The following is a 22,068-nucleotide window of genomic DNA, read 5'->3' on the forward strand; positions in this document are numbered from 1 at the left end:
ACACTGAGATTCCTTAGTTTTGTAGCAAAATACATTGTATAAGAACAGTCATAAAGCACTGTTTTCCAGATTCCTTAGTCCCAAGTTTTGGTCAAAATGGATATGAATGCCCCATGTTCTGTTTCTTTCTGCAGATATTTGTTCTCTGAAGAGCAGATTTTTTACTTCAAAAAACCATCGCAATATCCTTTCAGAAGGGTTTATGCCTAAAATCAGCAGTGTAGTGTATGCAGTCTTAATGGAGTTGAAGCTCTGTCAGGAGAGGGTTTTAGCTAAACCCCTTATCATCCAGGATCTTCTTGACTTTAACCATCATCTTAGACTCTACATAGAAAAATATGAAATATGTATGTTTGGGCACAGTATGTTTATGTATAATACAATTTTTCTCTCTGCATTCCCACTTGTCTCTTCAGTGTTGTTAGTGTTCTCACCTTACCTGTGAAGCTGTGGAGGTATAGCCTAACACCCTCTGAGCTTCTCTTATTCAGGCAGACAAAGAATTAATGTGCAGTGAACATCATCCATTTTAAAGTGGTTATTCCTGGGTATAAAATCAGTGAGCTATGTTTCAAAACAGTTTGAGGTAGAGAAATGCTCGTAAGCTGGAAGGAAAAACTGGAAATGGTTGGGAAATGGTTGCTGGTTTTTTTTCCTAATAAATTCTTTCCTGTCTTCTTGATATTTGGGAGATGCTGCTGGTTTAGATACTGAGATCTTCTGTGTAATTTAAAATTTTAAGTCCTTGATACCATTCTTCCTCTAGGTTCCACATTCTTTTCTCTGCTCTTCACCTTTTTTTCCTTATCAGGCATTTTTGTTTATTTTTACTGTCCTTCCTCACTTTTTTCTCCCTTTAAACGAAGATTGTAGTGTCAAAAGGAGATTAGAGACAGATGTTACTGTAATATAAATAATTTTTGATTTCTAAATGTTGCTGAACCCCCAGTGAAAGCCTTTGAGAATAATGTTTTTAATGAGAAGAGTATTAACAGTTCTTTTAGATTTCCTTTGACAATCCCTGTCTGTATGAAATAAACTTGCAGTACTACTCAATCTGAGTTTCTTGAATATTGAGGAGTTTATTAACAAAGCCTTTACATGTGGACAAGGTCATTAAAGGGTGTCTGCACTGATTTGTTGCACAGGTCTCTGTTAATATCCAGCCATGATCACTGGTGCCATGATCGCTAGGTATGTGGCTGGAATTCCCTTCCCTCTGAGAGGCCTGACTGTGCACTGTGGGTGGTAAACTGTACATTAAAACTGTGAGATCCTTTCCAGTATTAACTAGATCACACTGGGAAAACATGATTTCAACTAATATAGCTAGGAAGAAAACTGGTAAATTAAAAAAGTTATTTTAAAATGCTTAAGAAATCAAGGAAGAAACATGACTGCTGGTAACAGATGCAAAAATGAAAATTAGGCCAAAGTCACCTGATTACCTGAATTTTAACCACACCATTATATTAATGATATTCTAGTCAGTTTCCTATGTAAGATTGTAATAATTTCCTGATGTCTTTTGTTTTTCTGTTGAACTGCATATTCTGTCTTTGCATGCACACGTGACCAGCATAAATAAATAAAAGTACTGGCTGGCCAGTATGGTCAATGTTATGGATTGTAATATTTCAGGGCTCCAAAAGTAACTTAAATCAGTTAAACAGTAAGTTTTTTGAAACAAAATCCTGCTTAGTTATAATTTTGCCTCTCATATTTTAGATTCTATGCAAGATAAGACAGTGTGCTCCCACTTGCAAGGCAAGGGGTTCAGCTGGAAGAATAAAATCTCAGCTCAGTTGAAAAACTGATTTGTGTTGAAAGGCTCATTTGTGCTCTGCTCTGGGGAGATCAGATCTCTTAGGTGCCTTGGGCTGCTAGAGCCTGTTTGAAAAAACACAAGAAGCTTTTCAATACCTTGAAGGAAGTCTGAGAGATGATTATTCTTCCCCCCCCCCCCCCCCCCCAGGTTTTAACCTGAAAGACAGAACACTGTGGCCACTAGCTCAATCACTCTGTTAGTTATATGCCCTGGTTTATGGGATGTCTATTTTCACAATGTGACCCATACATGGTGCGTGTCCTATGTGCTTCTTTAAAACAGATCACGTGAGAACCAGGCTATTCTACCTGCTCCTTATCTACATTAGTCAGCAAGAGGAAGTAACATAAATAAAAATGTAGTAAAGACTTCCTTCTTTCCAAAATGTAAGTTTCCTACAGCTTTAGTCTCTATTGCTCTGCCTCAGCATGCCAAAAATACATTTCCCTGGCACAGTCTCAGAATAAATCTAGACTTTGCAAACAGATCCTGTCTCCAACCACTGTAATTATTTTTGGGGGATGTTAGCTTCTTCTGCTCATCTAGCTGTATTTATTTTCTGTTTTCAGGAAGAAAGACTAAGTTACCAATCACAAAAAATGGCTATCAGAAGCCATTGGAGTTATTTTCAAGAATTATAATGTCCCAAAGAGACTTGCCAGAGATTTCTCACTGAAGTTTTTTCTCCTGATAGATAATATCTTGAAGGACTTTTTCTACCTCAACTTGCTGTAATGCCTGTTCTTGATGCCTGCTAAATGCACTCTTTTGCTGTCTCCCTGTGGATGGATCCTAATTGTGATGTTCAGATGATTTTTACTTACCTTTAGAAATAGAGACTCTGTTCTTACTTCTGATTAGTGTTCAGGCGCCACTTTGTTTCTGAAGATGGTTATCTGGAACTTTGCAGACACACTATGATTTATGCTTATCTCATTTATTTGAATGAATTACAAAATGCTTTTATAATGCGTACAAAAATTAATATTACTTAGTGATGAATCAGCCTTAAAGGAGCAATTAACTAAGAGAATTAGCAATTCTATATTGATCTACTTTGCCACTCTATTAAATTACTTGCTAATTCTTATTTTGAGCTTGTGTCTTTCCTTTTATGTTGGGACTGTTGATAAAAGCCTACTGAACAGTGTGCCTTTATTATAATAAAGGTGTATTAGCACCACACCTTCCACATCTGCAGATACTTCCCCCTCCCACAAATGAGGTAAGGGACCCTCAGTTGTGGGAGATATTGGCCCTTTAGCAGCCTAAAATGCATCTAACTTCTTTAGTAGTTGGTTTCACAATAAAGAGAAAAACTTTCTTAAATCTGCCATTAAGGGAAAGTTTTCAGAGAAGATTTCTGTTTCTTAAGTGTTCTTTAAGTTGAAATCTCTTTGATAACTACTGATTTACACTCTCAGGGTATCTTATTTTATGGCAAAGCATTTGAATCTAGTTTTTACTTTTGCAGCAAAGAATCAGTACCTTTCTACATGGGTTGATGAGCATTAGTCACCACTAGTCGTTTAAAAAAGTTTTATTATAGTGTTAGTAATTACATATTTTAGCAAAAAAATTTCCAAGGTGGCTGTTGTTTGAAGAAAACTATTTTAAAGGTTCTTAATCAACCATGGTTTCTCAAATTTGAATTGCTTTTGACAACTGAAATTCCTACAGTTCAGGGCAAAGCAGACTACAGATCTTAAAAGGAAGGTTCACCACTCATAAATTCAATATGTGTGAAAGTCTGAGGGAGTGGAAGGAAACTATGTGGGAATAGAAAAAAAAATTTAAATTATGAAATATATATAGAATAAATGAAAAAGATCAAAACTGCCAATTTTATAATAATATCTGATATTGTCACTAGAGATGTATCTGTGTTTAATATCTGTCTAATTATTTTGCTTATAAAAATGGAGATTTTTAAATTGGATTTGAGGTTAATTTCCAGGGCAACTGCAGGACTAAGATGATGATGATGCTGTATTGATATTTGAAAGATAAGAAATAATGAAATTATTTTTAAAGTTGATTCGTTAAACAGGGAAATTTTCTGTGGGTCTTAAGGGGCCTCTCAAATATCCCTGTATACTCAGTTCACCAAAAACCATTTAAAGATGAACCTTCAAAGCTTCTTGATTTTGCGTGTGCTTTTGTAAGTTCTGAAGCTTTTAAGTTCAATTTTAACTTAAAATTTTAAGTTTTTTACGTTCAGTTTTAACGGCTTTATCTCTTACCCTTGTGAAATATCTTACTACTCCCAGTGCAATCTCTGCATGTGCTATTTTGTTAAGTTGGTGCCCCTTCAGAAGGTGCTAAAACATGAGCTGGCCTGAGAATTCCTTTACTGACGTTCTGCCGTGCCCTGGGTCTCAGTGCCCCGTGGGTCAGGTGTGCAGAGCACAGCGGAGCAGGAAGGTGTTGAGCACAGGAGGAGCCCTGCAGGTCTGTTCCTCTGGTTGTTTTTAGCAGTGCTACTTGTGACACTGACCTGAATCATCCATCCAGCTCCCATCTGATGGCAAAGAAATGTCGTACGGCTTCCAGGACCTGAGGGAGCCAACAGGGAAGGTGGAGAAGGACTTTTTACAAGGGCATGTTGTGACAGGACAAGGGGAATGGCTTCAAACTGAACAAGAATAGGTTTTGATTAGATATTAGGGAGAAATTCTTTGCTGTGAGGGTGGTGAGGCACAGGAGCAGGTTGCCAAGAAAAGCTGAGGATGTCCCATCCCTGGAAGTGTCCAATGCTGGGCTGGATGGAGCTCTGAGCAACCTGATCAAGTGGGAAGTGTCTCTACCTATGACAGGGATGGGAATTAGATGATCTCTAAGGTTCCTTCCAACCCAAGCCATTCTATGTTTCTATGCCGATTTTTTGTTGATCGAGTCTATTTTTCTGTGGTCTTCATTAGTACAGTGGATTTAGGGTTGCCAGTTCACAAGCTGCAGCCACCAGGTTTAGCAGAGAGAAGCAGCTGCAATTCTTGATGGATTTGGAGATCAGAGAAAGGAGTGTGGGCCAGCCTGTGTCAGTCTTTTGGAGAGCACTGCTAAAACACAGATATTGGAAATGCATGGGTCAAGATCCACCTCCAAAGCAGATCTGCTTAGCGGAGATACAGGTGCTGGGGTAGGGAATTATGCTGGATTCCCTGACAAAACTGGCTTCATTGCACATCTACAAATCCCACAGATCAAGAATTGGTGTGTGGCTTCAGCATATTCCTTCTCCAGGGTAGGAAGGCAATGACAGATGACCAGAGCTCATGCATCCTGTCTTCAGGATGTCTTCTTTCTTACACTTTGACTTGACCACAAGTTCATTGCATGGCTTAGGAATCCAAAAAAATTGCAAGAACCATAAATTGTGTCAGGTGCCAGTGCTTTGTGATCATGAAATGTGCTCTTTTACAGGATCAATTACTTGAGCAATTAATGAAATTGATCCTAAAAATTGCAGTTGAACAGTAGAGATTCCATGTTAAATATCTTTAAGCCTTTCAATTATTTCAAAGTAATTTCAGTTCTGAAAGAGTTTTTGGTATGTATTCTTTTCCAATAATTTTCAAGTATGAAATGAGGCTTAGGCAGTCACTTTTATCTGTATCTGTTTGTGTGCTCCATGGCTGACCATTACATCTAAACTGGTTTGCTGATTCAACAGGACTTCACAGTTATTTTTGAGACTGCCTAAGGCTTTATGAAATTTGGAGCCAGATAATGGGAAAAGAAGCAAAGATAAAGGCTGCAGTATAAGCTTCTGTATACAAAAAGGAAAAAAAAAAAATATACAGTGGAGAGAACCTACTGGCAAACATCTATTTATGCTTTTTGATCAACTATAAATCCAAAAGAGATGAGACTTCATTAATACCAGTGCTCACAGATGTGTTACTTTCTGAAGCAAATTGAATCTACATTTGTTTGTGTTTTTCTCTAGAGAGTTCATCCTTAATAGGAAACTTCCTTGAACTTTGGTTTGTATTACAGAGGAAATTTTCATGTAAGTTGCATGACCTTTAAAACAGGAAAGTTTAGGGGAAATAGAGCATTTAAAGTCAACTCTTTTCTCTGCTTGCCTATTAAATTTTTACATTATCCTATTTTGTTACATTGTTTACCTCACAGGAAAATTAATTTTCTTGGGGGAAAAAAGTCTATCCATATGGAATGAGCTAATCTAAGGCTTAACTACCTTTCGAGTCCTCTTAAGATTTTAGAAGATAATACAGGTAGAACTTGATGGTCATTGATCATAAGGGTCTTTTTTACACCCCTCTGGAGAATGTTACATATAAAACTCTCTAAGCTAGTCCATAAATATTGCAAAATATGGGGGCCACACAATCAACACGAAGGAAGTATAGCTATAACTTCAAATAATTTTTGGTGTCAAAAGATGCACACAAACTATTTTTATGTATGAAAATACTTATTAGACAAAATAACTTGAAGCAGTGGAATAATTGGCATGTATTCAAATTTTGGTTAATTGAATTCTTCATCTGTGGCTTAGAGAGCCACATGGGGTACAGATTCTGCACAGAGGAAGCAATTTTCATTAACGGGATATAATTTAGAATGAGAAAACATATACACTCTGCCTGCAACACAGTTAATAATTAATATGGAATAAATACATAGACATACACTGAGTTACCATATTTCTACCTGTCACTCTGTAGAGTTTCAGCAACTCATTTGCATGCTAAGTAAGTATATTTATTCAGGGAGATGACACTGTAACACCACCTTCAAAAGTGGAAGACCTTTATGTCACAGCATCGGAAATGAGTCATCCTTGTTTTTAAAATGGCAAAGTGAGCTCAGAATGGTGATTTGATCTCATGCCTCCTTACATCTAAGAAGTTTGCTGGTTTCTGAAGTGACACTGTACTGTTAAAAGCTGATAACCAATTCCAAAACTGACCATTATTTTTGAGGCTGGTCAGTTTTCCTGAATTAGATTAGAGAAAATTTAAAACTTAAGAAAGAACATTATCTCTGTTTTGCATTCTGACGATCTCTAGCATTTATTATTTGGTCTCTCACATATGCTGTTAATATTGGGATCTGTCTGCATGCAAAAAGCAAACTATTAGAAGGACTGGGAAAAATGCCTTGCAGGATGTGTGAAAAAGTATGTGATATCAATGAGGGAACGGTTGACTGAAAGCCAACAGCTCCACAGGGTTCAGGCTCTGTCAGTGGCTTGCTGCATCACTTAAAGCAAGTTGAGTTACACCTAATCTCAAAAACAGTTAAAACTATTTGGGATAAGAAATTATATAAATCTAGAGCTCAGAATGTGCTTGTGCACATATCAACACAGAATGTGTTGGTACAAAGCCTAACCATGGGCTTTACCTCTGGAAAGGCAGAAACAGAATTTTAAGTCCAGTTACTTTTGAGACAGTGCCTTGGCATGCACACAGTTCTTGACTTCAACAAAACTGAAAAATAGTCCTTAAATATTCCCTTGAATTAAAGCTCAAAAATCCAAATCTCTTGCAAGGATTTCTTAGACATTCACCTGAACCAATTCAGTGCAATATCAGCACTCCCAAATATTTGTCATATTTCTGCCATAGTTATTTTATGAACCACAATGAAATTTAATATTACTGAATTGTAGGACTGGACTTCATATTTTCTTCTCTCTTTAACAACAGGTGGTAACAATATTGGCAAATATGTCTGTGTTGGATCAGTGTGCTTCAGAATTCATTCAAGGAAATGGTATGTATTTTAGCTGAATTATGTTTTTTATTTCTTTCTGAAGAGTCTAGGTAGATGGGAATGTAGTACTTACAAGGTGAAGGAGAAAGGCTTCACTAAAAAAGCTTCACTTTGCATCCTGTCTCTGCTGCATGTTGCACATCGCTGCAGGGTGTCCTGAGTTCTGGGGATGGTTCCACATAAACAAAATAAAATGCCACTGTTTTAGGGAACTTCGCATTTGTGACCACGTTGTTAGTGTTCTGTGTGTGTGACTTACTCCTAGATGCAAAGCAAAGTAGTAAAAAGTGTTTCAGCAACCTGCATTGTGGTAATACAGGTAATATTGTGGTAAGATATAAATGCTTTATTTATACACCCACCAGCAAATTCAAGGCCAAGCAATATAATAAGATGGGTGCTTTTTTTTTGTTGTTTTTTTGTTTTTTTTTTTGTTTTTGGGTTTTTTTTTGTTGTTGTTGTTGTTGTAAAATAGTAAATTACAGTGAAAATTTACATATATTGCTTTGCTAGGTCGAGTAGGCCTAACTCATGCTAGACACTGCAGTGGATTGTCAGGGACAATGACAGCAAGTAAAATTTGTGCATACACTCCGTGATGGAATTTCACAAGAAGCATTTGCCCCCCTGGCTTTTGAGAGCCGTTGGCACTCATCCTGTGTGTAAAATCTTTTTTGTGTCTGCCTCATGTTATAATAAACAGTGCTAGTCAGAGGTCACATTCTGAGAATGGTCTTTGAATGCTGGAGAATTTAGGTACTTCTCAACTCTTTTTTGTATGTTGATTGATTATTATCTAGCTGCATGGTTCTGATGATAATTCTCGGAATTATTTATGCAAATGTTCTAACAGTGAAAATCCTCTGATGCTACCTGATGTAATCTGAATGCCTAATAGCATATGGAGTATAATAGCACGTAATTGTCTTTACACTTAATCTAGAAAAGAGAAATCATCTTTTTTTGTGGTGCTACAAGAAGAATGTCAACTCCTATGGCAACAATAAGTTAATGAAGCCACTACAACAGGGATAATATTTTCTCTTCTGGAGTGAAGAGTTATACAGTAAATTCAAGAAACAGAATTCCATAATTTCCTTCATCAAAGGATTCCTCATTCTAAAATACTCTTAAACAGTTTGAGAAGGAAACTTTTAAAGGCTTGCTTAAAAATGTAGACAAAAAAAATTACTTGAATTGAGAGTGAAACTTCTTTTAGTGACCTGAAATATGTCACTACAGGTTTTTCAGGTAGTGATTACCTTCAGGTTAATTTAGAAGCAAATAAGTAATTGCATTTGGTGGACTGAAATAAATTAGTGAAATTTAAAATACCAACTTTTAGAGGAGGGAAGAGTTAGTGCATTTTCTGGTTCCAGAAGTTCTGTTGCTTCCTAGTGAAGACAAACTTATGCATAGATCAGATGTGCCTGGGTGCTGAAGTCAAAATTGCAGCCTTCATTTACGTGTTCTCTATGGCCTCTTTGGGCAGTGGCTGGTCTGTATTAACCCAGCTTTCCTTTCCCCTTTAGTTTTTTGCGTGGGGATTTTTGTTGGAGAGTGGATAACAATGGCTCTTGTGTTCTTTCAGGTGTTCAGCTTTTAATGGAGATGCTGTTTGAGAAATCCTCCTCTGGAAATCCAGCAGAAGCTGCAGCTTGTGAGCGGGTCCAGCAGAAATCTGCAGTTACCCTGGCACGGCTCAGCCGAGATCCTGAGGTGGCAGAGGCAGCTGTAAAACTCAGCTGTAAGGATGTGTCTCCTGCTTAATGGCACTGAAAGAGGGAGCAATGCCAGTCATGGAGAAGCTCTTTTTAAATTTTTAGCCTCACTTGGTGAACTTTATGAGAGATATTCCCTATAGAGTCTGTCCAGAGGATGACGGAGGAGATGGAGCTAAATGAACCTCTGGCTTGTTTCCCAGAGGAGCCTGAGGTGCAGCATCCACTCAACACATAGCTGTGCCTTGCTGTGCCAACTGACACTGCTGCCTCCTCACTCCTTTATGCAGGATCTGTCAGGGCACAGAAAACTGGGACCCCAGCAGGTCCAGATGTGATGAATCCAATGGGAGGGAACGTGTTCTTTGGGTAGGAGTTTTTTAAAGGTGTGTGGGAGGATTGGTAGGGAAGAAATGGAGGTCACAATTTCCACTCTGAAATTGCAGCAGCAAGTAAACCCAATTTATTTGTTTATGCTTTACAACTATTAATTATGACTGTTCTGAACTGCGTAGCTCCATGGAAGGTCCCTTAAGTATTTGCATATCATCTTTGCATTAGAGATCATATCTACTGAAAAAAGATAAATATGATGCATCTAAAGAATATCACAAAATAAGAAGTTGTTTTTCTAAATTATTTCTCCTGACACTCTTTTGTTGCTCTCAGGTATTCCTCGCCTGATTAAACTTTGCAGATCACCAACAGAAAGAAATAACAGTGATTCTGTTTTAGTGGCATGTCTGGTATGTACATTTGAGTCTTCCTTTCATACTTATACTGGAAAATTAAGAAAAAAAAAGCCCTTTAGATTTCAAAATGCATGAGTATTGCAGAAATGTTTTAAATTCGTGTCAGGGTCTCCTGCTTTTCCCCTTAAGCATAATCCTGTACACTGTCAATTATTCATCCTCGGATTGAAGACTTAAGCACATAAGGAAAAATGGCTTCACCTTCACATTATTGGGCACCAAAAAATTTCCTTGGAACACTTCGGAATTTAGGAATTCATTAATTCCTAAATTCCATTCCATTCTATGATGGTTCTGTGTTTGTTGAAATTAGCCTTGAGTCATGGGGGTAGCAGCCCTTTATCAGCACTCACGCATATATTTGAAAATATTTATGTAAAGCATCCAAAAAGAGAAAAAGATATTTCCTGCTTCTACTCCAATCCATTTTTTTTTGTTCTATTTGTGTCACCAAGACAATACAGTGCCCAGCAAGGAGTGGGCACCAGAAGCTTTAGACTGTCTCTGCTCAGGAGAAAGATCCCATCTGCTGGCCCTGCACTGCATGGACTGTGAGCCAAGTGCCAGAGCTGAATGATTGCATTGAGCATTCTGTGAGAGGGCTCTGGGGACATGGGTGATCTAGGGCTGGAGCACAAGCTCTGGTGGATGAAGACTGAAGAATATAATTTGACAGTGTTTTATGATATTAATGTTATTTTAAATGTAAAAGTAAGGCTCGGTTGTTGCCGCTTGTTCATTTAAGCGTGTCTCATTCAGGATGAAGACAGTATAAATATGAGCATAGAAAATGCTGGGACTATTCTTCCTACGTGCCAAGGAGACTTGTTAATCTTTTGTGGTTAGAGGAGAGACCACAGAGCAATGGCAGCAAACCAGACTATGATTTTTCTGTCTCACTGAAGTTGTTGCTGCACATTCCTTGAATCCATGCCTATTGAGACGTTACCTACCTCCCTGTCTCAGAAACTCTGCTTCTCCTGATATTCTAGTAACTGCCTGAAGATGTTTTCTGATAAAAATGTGTCAAAAATATTGTCCTTGAGACGTAAGCTTCTTCAAGCTCTGATAGGTATTGTCACTGGTGTCTGAGGGCTTGTGCTGTACTTAAACATGCTGCTCAGGTCTAAGTACAAAAAAAAGCAAAAGTGCCCCAAAATAATTGCCATTGAATAACTTTGCATGAGGGAAGATTCATCTGACAGATGAAGACAGTGAGAAGAGATTACCCAGGTAGCAGAACCATAGACCTGCAGCGTTCAGTTTTGAGTTCTGGCTGTTATTTAGGTATGGTTATGATGGATTGCTGCAATGAAGGCTTTGCCAAACCTGACTGCATTGCAATGATGCTGTTTTGTTTTTCCAGGCAGCCCTGAGGAGGCTGGCAGTTATGAGTCCTGATGGGCTGGAGGATTCAGATTTTCAGCAGCTGGTAAAGCCCAGACTTGTGGATTCTTTTCTGCTGTGCACAAATATGGAAGAGAGCTTTGTATAAATGGGAGCCAAAAACCTTTGAACAATAATGAAGACGATAGGTACACAGTAAGATAACACATGTACAATTTTATTTTGGTTTAGTCCTATTGTTATTTATGACTTATTTATTCTAAACCCATGAACATGGGGTTGTCAGAGCAAAGGGACAGAATGAGAAATTTTGTTGTTGTGGTTTGCAAAAGTAATTTTTATTTTATTCTCCTGCCAAGACAAACAAGACCTTATCACTGCCATCTAGCAAAATGTTTTGTTTAATATAGTTGAATTCGGGTAATGAAGCCAAGAATTTGTTGCTCTGATGTTAAATGCTTCTGATGATGTTTTTTCATTGATATTTTTCTATAGTTAGGATATTTTGTAGGTTTTTTAATAAATGTTTTAGCCTCATCTCTATTAGGAAAAAAGTAATCCTAAAAGCTGCAAGTATGTACTTTGAAATGAAAGGGATGTTACAGTCTGACTCCAGTTCTTAACTGCTGTTATTTTTTAATAGAATTATGTAACTGAGAGAAAAAATTCCAAAATTTGTCCAAATACTGGCTTCAAATGATGCTAGAGTACGTTCTTAGGCCATATAAAGATGTGCTCCATCAGAAGATACACACTAACAGAAAGCTCTTTATTTACATTGACTGAAATTTCCTAAAGAAATTCATAGAATCCTAGAAAAATCTTGGATAGCGTGTGTGTTTTATCTCCTAATGTAAAATTTTCTACCTATGATTTAAAACCATTGCACAGTGATAATTTTCTCTCCTTTCCAAGCCTTACAAGAACTGGAAGTGCTAAGGTCCAGACATGTTTTTAACATTCAAGCTACTGTTTTTGTGAAAAGTTGTTCACATCTATACTGAATAATCTGAAAAGTTTAATTAATTGTAACTTGAATTTTCATTTTTATGGCTTGCTAACTAGTCCTGTATTTTTAAAACTTAAATGGGACTCTTAGGAGCTCTGGAAGTTGAGAAATGGATGATAACCTAAATAACAACATGATTTTAAACTCAACTTTTTTTCCCCATGAGCATTCTTCTTAATTCTTTCTTTTTCCTTTCATTGAAAACCACATATATTGAAAATTACTCAACCAGCAATATCTTGGGGAAAAAAAAATAATTCCTTAACTTTTCACAAAGTACTCTTTACATTATGAAAAAAAAAAGTAATATTTTCTTCATGGCTTCCAAACATTGCTTTGGATCATTTTCTGATCAGCAGTTTCAGGGTTCTAGGATATCTGCCCAAACCCCTCCACATTCCTTCCTTACTGTTCTTTGTAGATGTATTAAGCAGCTTAATTCATTAATGTTTCTTTAGTGTTATGTGGTGTTTGGATGAGAAGCAGCAGGAAATTGTGAAGCTGTGATTGCCTTCCATGTTTTCTGTGGATGAGAAATCTGCCCTGCTTCAAGCAGTGAGACAATGGTGGCTGCTTCTTCCTCCCTTGATTGTATGAGTTAAGAAGTCTCTGCCTTAATGTCTTTCTTGTGAGGTCTCCATATAATCAGCTCTATCTTGACTCAATTTTGAAACCATACAAAACATCCAGTGACCTCTGTCATGAGCAGCTATTCAAAGGAAAGTGTTGGATCAGATGTTCTAGTAAGCACAGAGATGAATTCTGATTTTTTTGCTTACTTTGAGACAGCTTCTTAAGTTTCCAAGATTGTTAAAATGCATGGTACTGTAAAGCTTTAAAAATATTGTGTTAATGATGGACTTTAACACTTTCCTCCCCCAGCAGAAATACATGTGTGAGCCATGGATGTCTTGGTAAAAGCAATGAATTAATAAATTTCATAGAAAACTAATTCAAAATAAAATCCTATTGTTATCATTCTGGTAGCATGGCAGTCCCTGATAAAACACATCAAATTCTGTGGTGAATTTCTGTATAGAACCTCATTCTGACAGCTTCAGCTAACACCAGAGATATGAGTTTCTAGATAGAGGAGGGTTTATCCCATAATAGGTAAATTTAAAATCTCATTTAGAGAAATTTTCCACACATGCACAGTGAACTGAAGGAGCTATTAAGAAATTGCCATCGTGACTCATAATGTTTTAATGTCATTTCTAACAGATCAGTCAAATATTCAGTGAGCAGGTTGGTAACAACTAATTTGCTCTCAAATACAGGAATGTGAACCCACACTGACTGAATTTACTACTCTCAATCTGCAATATGGGTCCATAATTCTAGGCCCATATTTTCCATTTAAATGTGTTCATATTACAGATGTGGCTGTTTATATTACAGAAGAAAAAATTTAGGTGGAACTCATGTTCGCAGCAGAAAATATATCTTGAAAGAGCCATTTCAACAGATCTCTTGTCACCTAAGTGACCTCAAAACCATTTTAGGTTTTGATTTTTTCACCTAGAGCTGTGCACTTTATTTTTGTATATGCTAAAGTTTATGGGAAAATTCACATATCTCTAATTTTACTTATTGATTCAATTGGAAATAATAAGTCATTAAAAAGATTGTTTTTTTTTTTTCTCATTACATCTGAATGGGAATTCTGGATTCCGAATGAATTCTTGTTTCTAAATGTTTGCTTTGAAAGTGGCTCTTCAGCTTTTAAACAAAACAAACAAAAAAGTTTAAGCCAGAATAAACATTTTTGCTTTCAAATGTAGCATGAAATAGAATATTTAAGATCTGGAAATATTCACTAAAATAAGTATTGTGGTGGCCCAATCCTTGGACTCCTTGTGTATATACATATACAGGTAGGAGTGAGAGTGGAGAGTATGTGTAATACATTCCCAAATCAGCTCATTTATGTGGACTCATTGACCTAGAGAGCCTGAATGTATTGGTATTGGTTTAATCTTCCTGGAAAATGAATGTCAAACTTGTTAGATATGTTGTTGTTTCACTTAAATGCTTCTGAACATTTTCAGTTTTGTATGAGATTAGAAATGCTTAACAAACATGCCGTGAGCTGCAGGATTCTTTGTAATTTTGATTTACACTCCAGCAACTTTGGACAATGTCTTCAAATTTCAGCTTTGGTTTCAAGCTGTTTACAGATATTCAGGGCCCAGATGTTTCATTCATGGAATAAAGTTTGGTTATTCTCTGTTTATTGTGTACTTGGTACATGAATCACTTGTGTGGAATTTTACTTGTCGGACCTTTTCAATTTAAAATTGTATTTACAAAGAACAAAATAATGTCTTTGTAAATTTCATACCTTAACTGCTTTTTGGGTTTGCCTGTTAGTATCCAAAAGATGACTTCATTTGTAGGGTTTCACCTTTGTACAAGACTGATTCTGTTCTCTTATATGGCTTGTTCCAAATTTTTGTGTTGACCATCTGCTTTTAGGTAACAGCAATGAACAGTCACAATAACCTTGGCTTTTGTATTTTGAGGAATCTGCTTTGATATTCAGTTTAAATTTATATTAAATTTAATGTATTTAAAGAAGCGCTCTGGACGATGTAAATTATTCACCAGTGTTCTCATTTTTAAGGGGAGGGGAGGGGGAAGATGGCATTAAGCATTGAAAGAAAGGTCCAGAATGAATTTGTTAATTGGAGTTGGGAGTGCAGAACTGGTGGGAAGGTGGGTGAATAATTTTGGCCCTCAACAAGCTAACTGGGAACAAGGTAAACACAGGGCCATCTATTCTAGATACTTCTGTTCTTTGTGGAGACCCATATCTCTATTTTCTGACTTGCTCTTGGATCTGAGTTTCTTTTTCCAGCTGGGACAAATTTCTTCTTCTTGGGAGTGTATTTGTCTAATTGCTAGTTATCTAACAGAGTCACATTCCAAAGTCTGGTCCTGCTAATTATTATATTGATAAGATTTTTGATGAGAAACTAAGTAACAAAGATACCTTGTTAAATAGATGTAATTAGGATCACCTAAAACAGAAAGAAATGTTTATTGTTCTTCCTCCAAGAAGCCTGAGAGAAAGCATGGGATATCAGCTTATACTTTCATGGTTTTGGTACTTTTGCAAGCAGACCTGCTGACAAGGAGTTTATGAATTAATCAGTTTTCAGCCAAATAATCACTGAATCAGGGAAATAAAAGTAACTCACTAGACCTACAGACCAAATGCTGAAAAATCAAAGACTTTTCTCTTTAATTTTCAACAGCCAATTGCTGACTTCTTTTAATAATTGAAGTGTGCCTAGAACCCAAAGAAACCTATGGGAAACCAGTGGGGGAAACAAAAAGTAGCAGGTAATGCTGCTCTTTTGCTTTGGAAAGAGATTTAAAAGCATCAAAAGGCTTAAATTATGTGACAAAGGAGGTGTGTATAATGCAGTCACCTGTCACTGTTGTGATCACCTGTGTTACAAATCACTGCTCATATCCTCTTCTTAAAGCTTTCTGGATTACTTCTGGGTTTTAATCAGATAATTTTCCACATTCCTCACAACATTTAGAATGTGACCTAACAATGCATATGTCTTCTAAGTGATCTACTCAGTCAGATTATTTATATTTAATACGCCATATTGTAAAAAAATCTCCTTTTTTGAATAGTTCTGAAAGGAGAAACCTAACAATATATGTCTTTTATGTATGCTCATCAGGCGAGACAAAGATTATGATAAATCAGGAAGGTATATCTAAAAGGATCCAGAAACAGACATGTATGCTTTCACTTGCATCAAAAGAATAATTATGGGCCCAAATGATCTAGGGAAGAATTATTTGATGCCACTTCTTCTGACTTCTATAAGTAAGTTTGCTTGCACTGAAATAAAGAAGAGCCAGAGGTTTCCAGGATCTTGCTTGAGTTAGATGTGTAGAGGTCTAACACATAAAATAAATAGAAATAAAATATTACAATATGAAGCTAAGAATAAAAACCTTTTTTTTCCCAGAAAAGCAATTAACACAAATCAATGATTTTAAAAGTTTATCCTATAAGTAGAAGAAATCATCATGTGCTTTATCTAGGGGGGAATTGTGAACTGTTAGAAGTTCAGTTCTGCAAGCATAGTCCCGACAAGTAATTTAGGTCCTTTCTGTAGACCACAGAGAGAAGTATGGAAAAATGGTGTTCAAAGAAATATTGATAGCCCTCAAAGAAATAATGATTTCTTTGAGGGAGCTGTCTAAACACCTTGACATCTGACTCTTGGTTCAGATCAAAGGAGATGAATTCCAGGCTCAGTCTGGAGACAAACAGGAGGCACTTTACAACTGGGGTTTTACATGCTATTTACATATCAAGCACAATTTCCTTCAAACCAGAAAATTTTGCAAGATCAGACTCTTCTTTTGAAATGAGGAAGACATCATTTACTTGTTTGGTATGTGCTAACTGATGAATTCTGTTTGCCTCTGTTTTAAAACAAGGAATAGCTGCACAAACTCATTGATAAAGCTCATGATAATGTACCAGATTATAGGTTTATTATTACAGAAAAATATCTTGCATTTGAAAGAAAGAGGTGAAGAAAAACAGACACTAAGTAAGAACTCCAAAGTGAGCTATCCTGGACAATATGCGAGCTACCACTGAGCTCATCAATAGCATTGCACACAGGTAAGCTACTGCTCCCCAGAAAACAAGAAAACAAACACAAATCCCCTCAATCCCAGTGCACCTTCTTTCCCAAAAGTAATCAGCTGAGCTGGAAGAAGAAGAAGAAGAAGAAGAAAGGACACTTCATTACAAGGCAGAGCCTGGAACAAAAGTGTTCATATTACAGGTAAGACACAGATAAATGAGGACTATTTCCAGGTGGTCCAGGCTATCCTATACGAACCCATGCTGGCTTGGAAGTTGCTTACTATCAAGACCATTGGTAAACCGTTGCAGAGAAGTCTCTGTTGCTGTGCTTACTGTGGTTTAATCTTTGAGCTACCAAACATTGGGAGCCCTTTCTCCAGTCAAGAGTATGCTTTCTATCAATGTTGCAGATGACAGATGTGTGGTGGTTCAAAACTACATTCCTCTCTAATTTTCTGTAGGCCTTTTCCCCTGATGTCAACAGATGAATGCTCCCCTTTAAAGTGAATGGCAGCTGAAGGACTAGCTCAGCTCAGTACAAGGGAAAGCTACTGAGAGTTCAAACCCAACATCTGTGAAACTGGACTGGGACATTTTTTACAAGGTATTTGCAGGTGCTGTCTCACTGCTCTGTTACATCTGCATCAAGGCAATCTCTGGGTCTAACATCTCGGCTGAAATTTTGTCTGTTTCCTAACTTGCTCTGTTATCACCATCTCACAACTATTTCTCCTCAAATATTATCTATTTTTATTTTTTGAAAGCATCATACTTATAGTTACCAACATGTTGGGTAGTGCGCTCAGATGGAATTTCTGGATTCTGCTGCAAAGACCAGATGAATGTTCATTAATTGTTGCCATTCTCATTTTTTTGTTTCTCTTGCCTATGTAGGCTAAAAAGTACAGGAGTGAAGTGTTCCTTTCCATCCTTTTATATGATACTGAGGTCTCTAAGATTGTTCCTTTCATTTGAGGCCACTTGAAGAGAATTTATTTGGAAAAATATTAAAAAACAAAGATCAAGTCCTTTGACAGTACCAGTATGGTCTTTTTGTTTGTGACCCTTAGATATTCCTTGTGTGCAAATGTCTTTGGAGCTTTTTTGCAGTTAATAATCTGACATGGCTGTACTAGAGATGCCTTTTGTGTCCAACACCTGTTCAGCTGCAGCTTTCATTCATTAAAAACAGTTGATTTCAAACTTTATTTTTTCATTTATAGAAAATTATTTCAGCACTTCTGCTGCTTGCAAGCTCATCTGAGAGGCCCTTTCATGTGGCAATAATTTTGTTGTTTCTCATACTCAGTGGAAGTTCTGCCTTCTTCATTTATCCTTTGATCACCTTTTAAATTTGTTCACTTTTCTCATTATGTGTATCAATAAAATATTACAGCTGTTTTAATTCAGATTTAAATGCTATCAGTTGATGTGAACAATAATCAAAAAGGCTGCTGAAAATTAAATCATTAAAATATGGTTTTGGAAGAGAGGTGTTACTGACTCCAGGATCTTAGGTGTTAAGTGTTTTGAAGGTAGAGTGTCTTTCACTAATGAAGTATGGATATATTTTTATTGAAAAAAATCTTTCTGAAATAGTTGGATTTCTTTTAAAATTATAAATGTTTCTGTTAAAAACACCATAAAAAACTTTTGCAAAAGGTTTTACCAAAGAGGGTCTTACATTTTGTTTTCTTTCATGACATTTCACAGAGGCTTTGTGCCTTTTTACCTTGAGTCCAGAAATGACAGTGTTATCAGAAAAAAAAAAAAAAATCTAGTTTCACTCAGGGGCTACTTTTCCAAGCAAACATCACATGTTTGGTTTTACTTTCAGCACTGTGGTAGTTCTACACTGCAGACTGGAGGTGTGTTCTGTGTGGGAGGCCAAGGGGCAGGAAATGTATGAAATACAAGCAAAAGCAAAGATCTTGCTGAAAGTGCTTCCTCCTGCTGAAGATTCAGAAAGTCCTTGTCACTTGGAGAGTGCCCCATGGCCCCTGTGGAGCTCAGGTGTCCACTGCCCTCACTCAGCACCCTCTGGACTTGTTTACTTTTTCAAAAAACCTTGAGTGGTAACTTCTCTCTGTTCCCATCATGACAGCTGAGAGCTGCAACCCTGTGGATAATTCTGATTTTGTCTGCATACCTCTTTCTTTCTGCTTTATTTGTAACACTTGCCTGCTGAAGAATCATCTTCCTTACTATTTGTTTACTCACGACAGGCTTTTCTGAAATCTAAGAAAATTGCAGTCAAACTCACCACATAATTATGTTTCTTCTGCGTAAAGACAGCATTATTTTGGTAATACTAAAGCATTTTCTGGAAAGCTTAACCAATTTCATCAGGGACTGTTGCTCATATTATTCTCCTCTATTTACATACTCTTGTCAATAATCTGCTTTTAACAGTTCAAGCAAAAAATATCTCTTCAAATTTAATTTATTCTCAAACCAGGAAAAAATTTCAAACACCTAACATGAAAGCTTTTTCCTTTAAAAATTAGAAAGCAATTAGGGAATCTTCTAAAAGGAGTCAATTGTCATGTAGCAGCCCAGGGTTTTGCCATAGACTGCATTTTTCTTTTTTCTTGAGAAGGAGTACAGTGTTGCTATTGTTCAGTTTCATGTTAGTTCTGGCTGCTATTCTACAAATCCCATGGACAATAGGGTAATTTAGAGGCCCCTTTGCAGCTGGGTGGGAAAGGAACTGCAACAATAATGGTTTAAATATTCTTAAAAAGTGCTTGATAGTTTTTTAACTTGCTCTGGTGACCTGATCCCATGAATAAAGACATTTTAAAAAGTCTACGGGATGTATTTGAATTTTATCTTGCTTCCTAAAATACTTAAGAACCAATTTGCGTTCCATCTGGAATGTCTTTAGTCAGTTTGGCTGTTTTAATCTGGGTGAAATCTGAATGAGAGCAAGTAATCTAGAGACCTGCAAATGAACCTTTCTGCAATCTTTAAACCACTGCTGAACTCATCAGAAATACATGATCATTATACACTGTTATGCATCTAAGCTCTCTTCCAAGTCTTAAGGGGTGAATGTAGCCAGAAAGTCAGCTTCCCTTGGGGCCACCTGCTAAAGTGACAAAAAAAAGTCACACAAAACATTTTCTTGCCCTGGGAACTGCTGAGAATTGATTTTGTCCTCTAATATTCTTTACAAAATGTAAAATTTGTCTCTAAAGAAAAAGATTATTAAAATCTCTTCAAAAAATGGAGTTTAGGTGAAAGAATTTTTCCTGTAGCAGAATAAGGTTTTCTTAATTTGGTTTTTCACATTCCAATGTCCTGTGGATCTAAATTGCTTTTAAAAGAGCAGAGTAATTTTTTTTTGTTGTATTTAATGATGCAGAGAAATATAAAGGGATTTATTAATTTATTGCATTTAAAAGAATAATTATTAATTAAGAAAATACATTAATTGTCAGACATGAGGAGTCAAGGTCAGTGTAAGCAAATGAATATCTATTGATGCTGTTTCTCAAAGATGCAGATTTCACCTGGAATTGAGTTTCATCTGATATTGATTTAAAAATATTTTCTTCCATACTTAGTGTGCAAAGAAGAAGGGAAAGTACTGGCAATGTCTGGATGTAACTGACCAGAAGTAGGAGCCTTCTTCCGTGATGGCAGAACTCCAGGCCTCGTGGGTGTCTTGTTCCCAGTGAGAGTGGAGAAAAATGTAGCCATGGAAATCAGGTGAACTGAAGCATGAGGCCTCGTTTTTCATGAGAGGAGAGGATAGCAGCAAGGAAAAGCTGAAAAGAATTGAACCCAAATGTTTAGGAAGGAGACACTACTGGGGCTTGTTGAAACTTGGGAAACAAAGGCAAAAGAAATGTTGCAGGGAATGGTTATGAACGCTGGAAAACTAACTGTAGTCACAATCAGAGTTATAGTTACAATCAAAGTATCATTTAAAACGTTGATATTTATGAAGCGTCAAGTGAAAAATGAAAAAAATTAATACAACACCAGGTACTGTTTTGTATTAGCATCAACATCACCGTTGGCAGCTGATCCGCACGTGCCTTGGTTTGCAATAGTGGCAGGAGATCTAGAAGCTCATTAATTCATTGGCACAGATTAGAAAAATGGATATATTCTTTTTCTGTCAAAACACAATGTAACCCAAAGCAAAAGGAGTCTCTGTGCTTTCACAACTCATGATGAAGTGCAAACTGAGTTTTCAAAAGCTCCTTTTAGATGTACTCAAGGACTTGCTGGGGGAGAAGTGGGGACATCTACTGGAATTTTAAAACACTTCATCATATGTTTCCAAGGCTGCTAGTGAGACATATTTGGTTTAGGTCTAAAGTTGGATGAATAATGCAGAAACAATTTCTACTTATATTTGTGCAAATTTGGAAGCAAATCTTCAGCCATCTTGGGGTTGCTTTTGGTGTCATTTCCTGCACACACTCACAGAGTTATTAAACTTTAATCGCATAACTGTTGGCAGAAAATAAATGTTAAGCTCACACAGGAATACTATGAAAAGTGAATTTCTAATGTGCTTTCTGTAAGCCTGTGTACCACAAAGCTGATTCCATGAGTTATGCTCATTAGACCGGAGGATGGAAACAATATTAAGTGATTTATGGGACTAACTGCAATTGAACAGTGAGTTTGTGCTTGGAGTAGCAACCCCTTACTTTAAAAGAAATTAAAAAAAGAATTCAATGAGGAAGGAATATGTGAAGGAAATTGCAACCCACTCCCCACATTTCGTGGTAAGAAGTAAGGAAACTCATCCATCATTAAATGCATTCATTAAAAATTATTCAGTCAGATCCATTTAAAGCATGTTCTAACTTTAATCTCCTAATTTCTTGGGGCTAGATTGTGATGTGTCCTGCATGCCCAATAAGAGCGTGAAGGCTCTTCCTGCATCCTGATGTAAGTTGCTTGGACCATGGGACTGGGCCTGCAGGAGCAGCAATGTTATGGATGTGCTCCCTTTCTCTCCTCAGAGAAAGCCTGGGGGAGGGAGGGAAAGGGGAATAAAATTGCAT

At 36.9% G+C, this 22,068-nt stretch overlaps 1 protein-coding gene across 9 annotated transcripts in view; it reads left to right on the forward strand.

Moving 5' to 3' along the window:
* The window catches only part of INSC (INSC spindle orientation adaptor protein), a 131,363-nt gene extending 116,200 nt beyond the window's left edge, over nt 1-15,163 (forward strand). For 7 of the 9 annotated variants that reach the window (XM_038138968.1, XM_038138969.1, XM_038138964.1 and 4 more), the window contains 4 exons: nt 7,510-7,576; nt 9,168-9,323; nt 9,967-10,043; nt 11,416-15,162. In XM_038138968.1, the coding sequence (XP_037994896.1) occupies nt 7,510-7,576; nt 9,168-9,323; nt 9,967-10,043; nt 11,416-11,544 (429 nt within the window). In that variant the 3' untranslated portion in view covers nt 11,545-15,162. Of the gene's footprint in view, nt 1-7,509; nt 7,577-9,167; nt 9,324-9,966; nt 10,044-11,415 lie in introns of all 9 variants that reach the window. The other 2 variants (XM_038138965.1, XM_038138966.1) reach the window with 2 other exon arrangements.
* The last annotated feature ends 6,905 nt before the right edge of the window (nt 15,164-22,068 follow it).

Source organism: Motacilla alba, chromosome 5 (genome assembly GCF_015832195.1).
Source record: "Motacilla alba alba isolate MOTALB_02 chromosome 5, Motacilla_alba_V1.0_pri, whole genome shotgun sequence".
Lineage (NCBI taxonomy): Eukaryota > Metazoa > Chordata > Aves > Passeriformes > Motacillidae > Motacilla > Motacilla alba.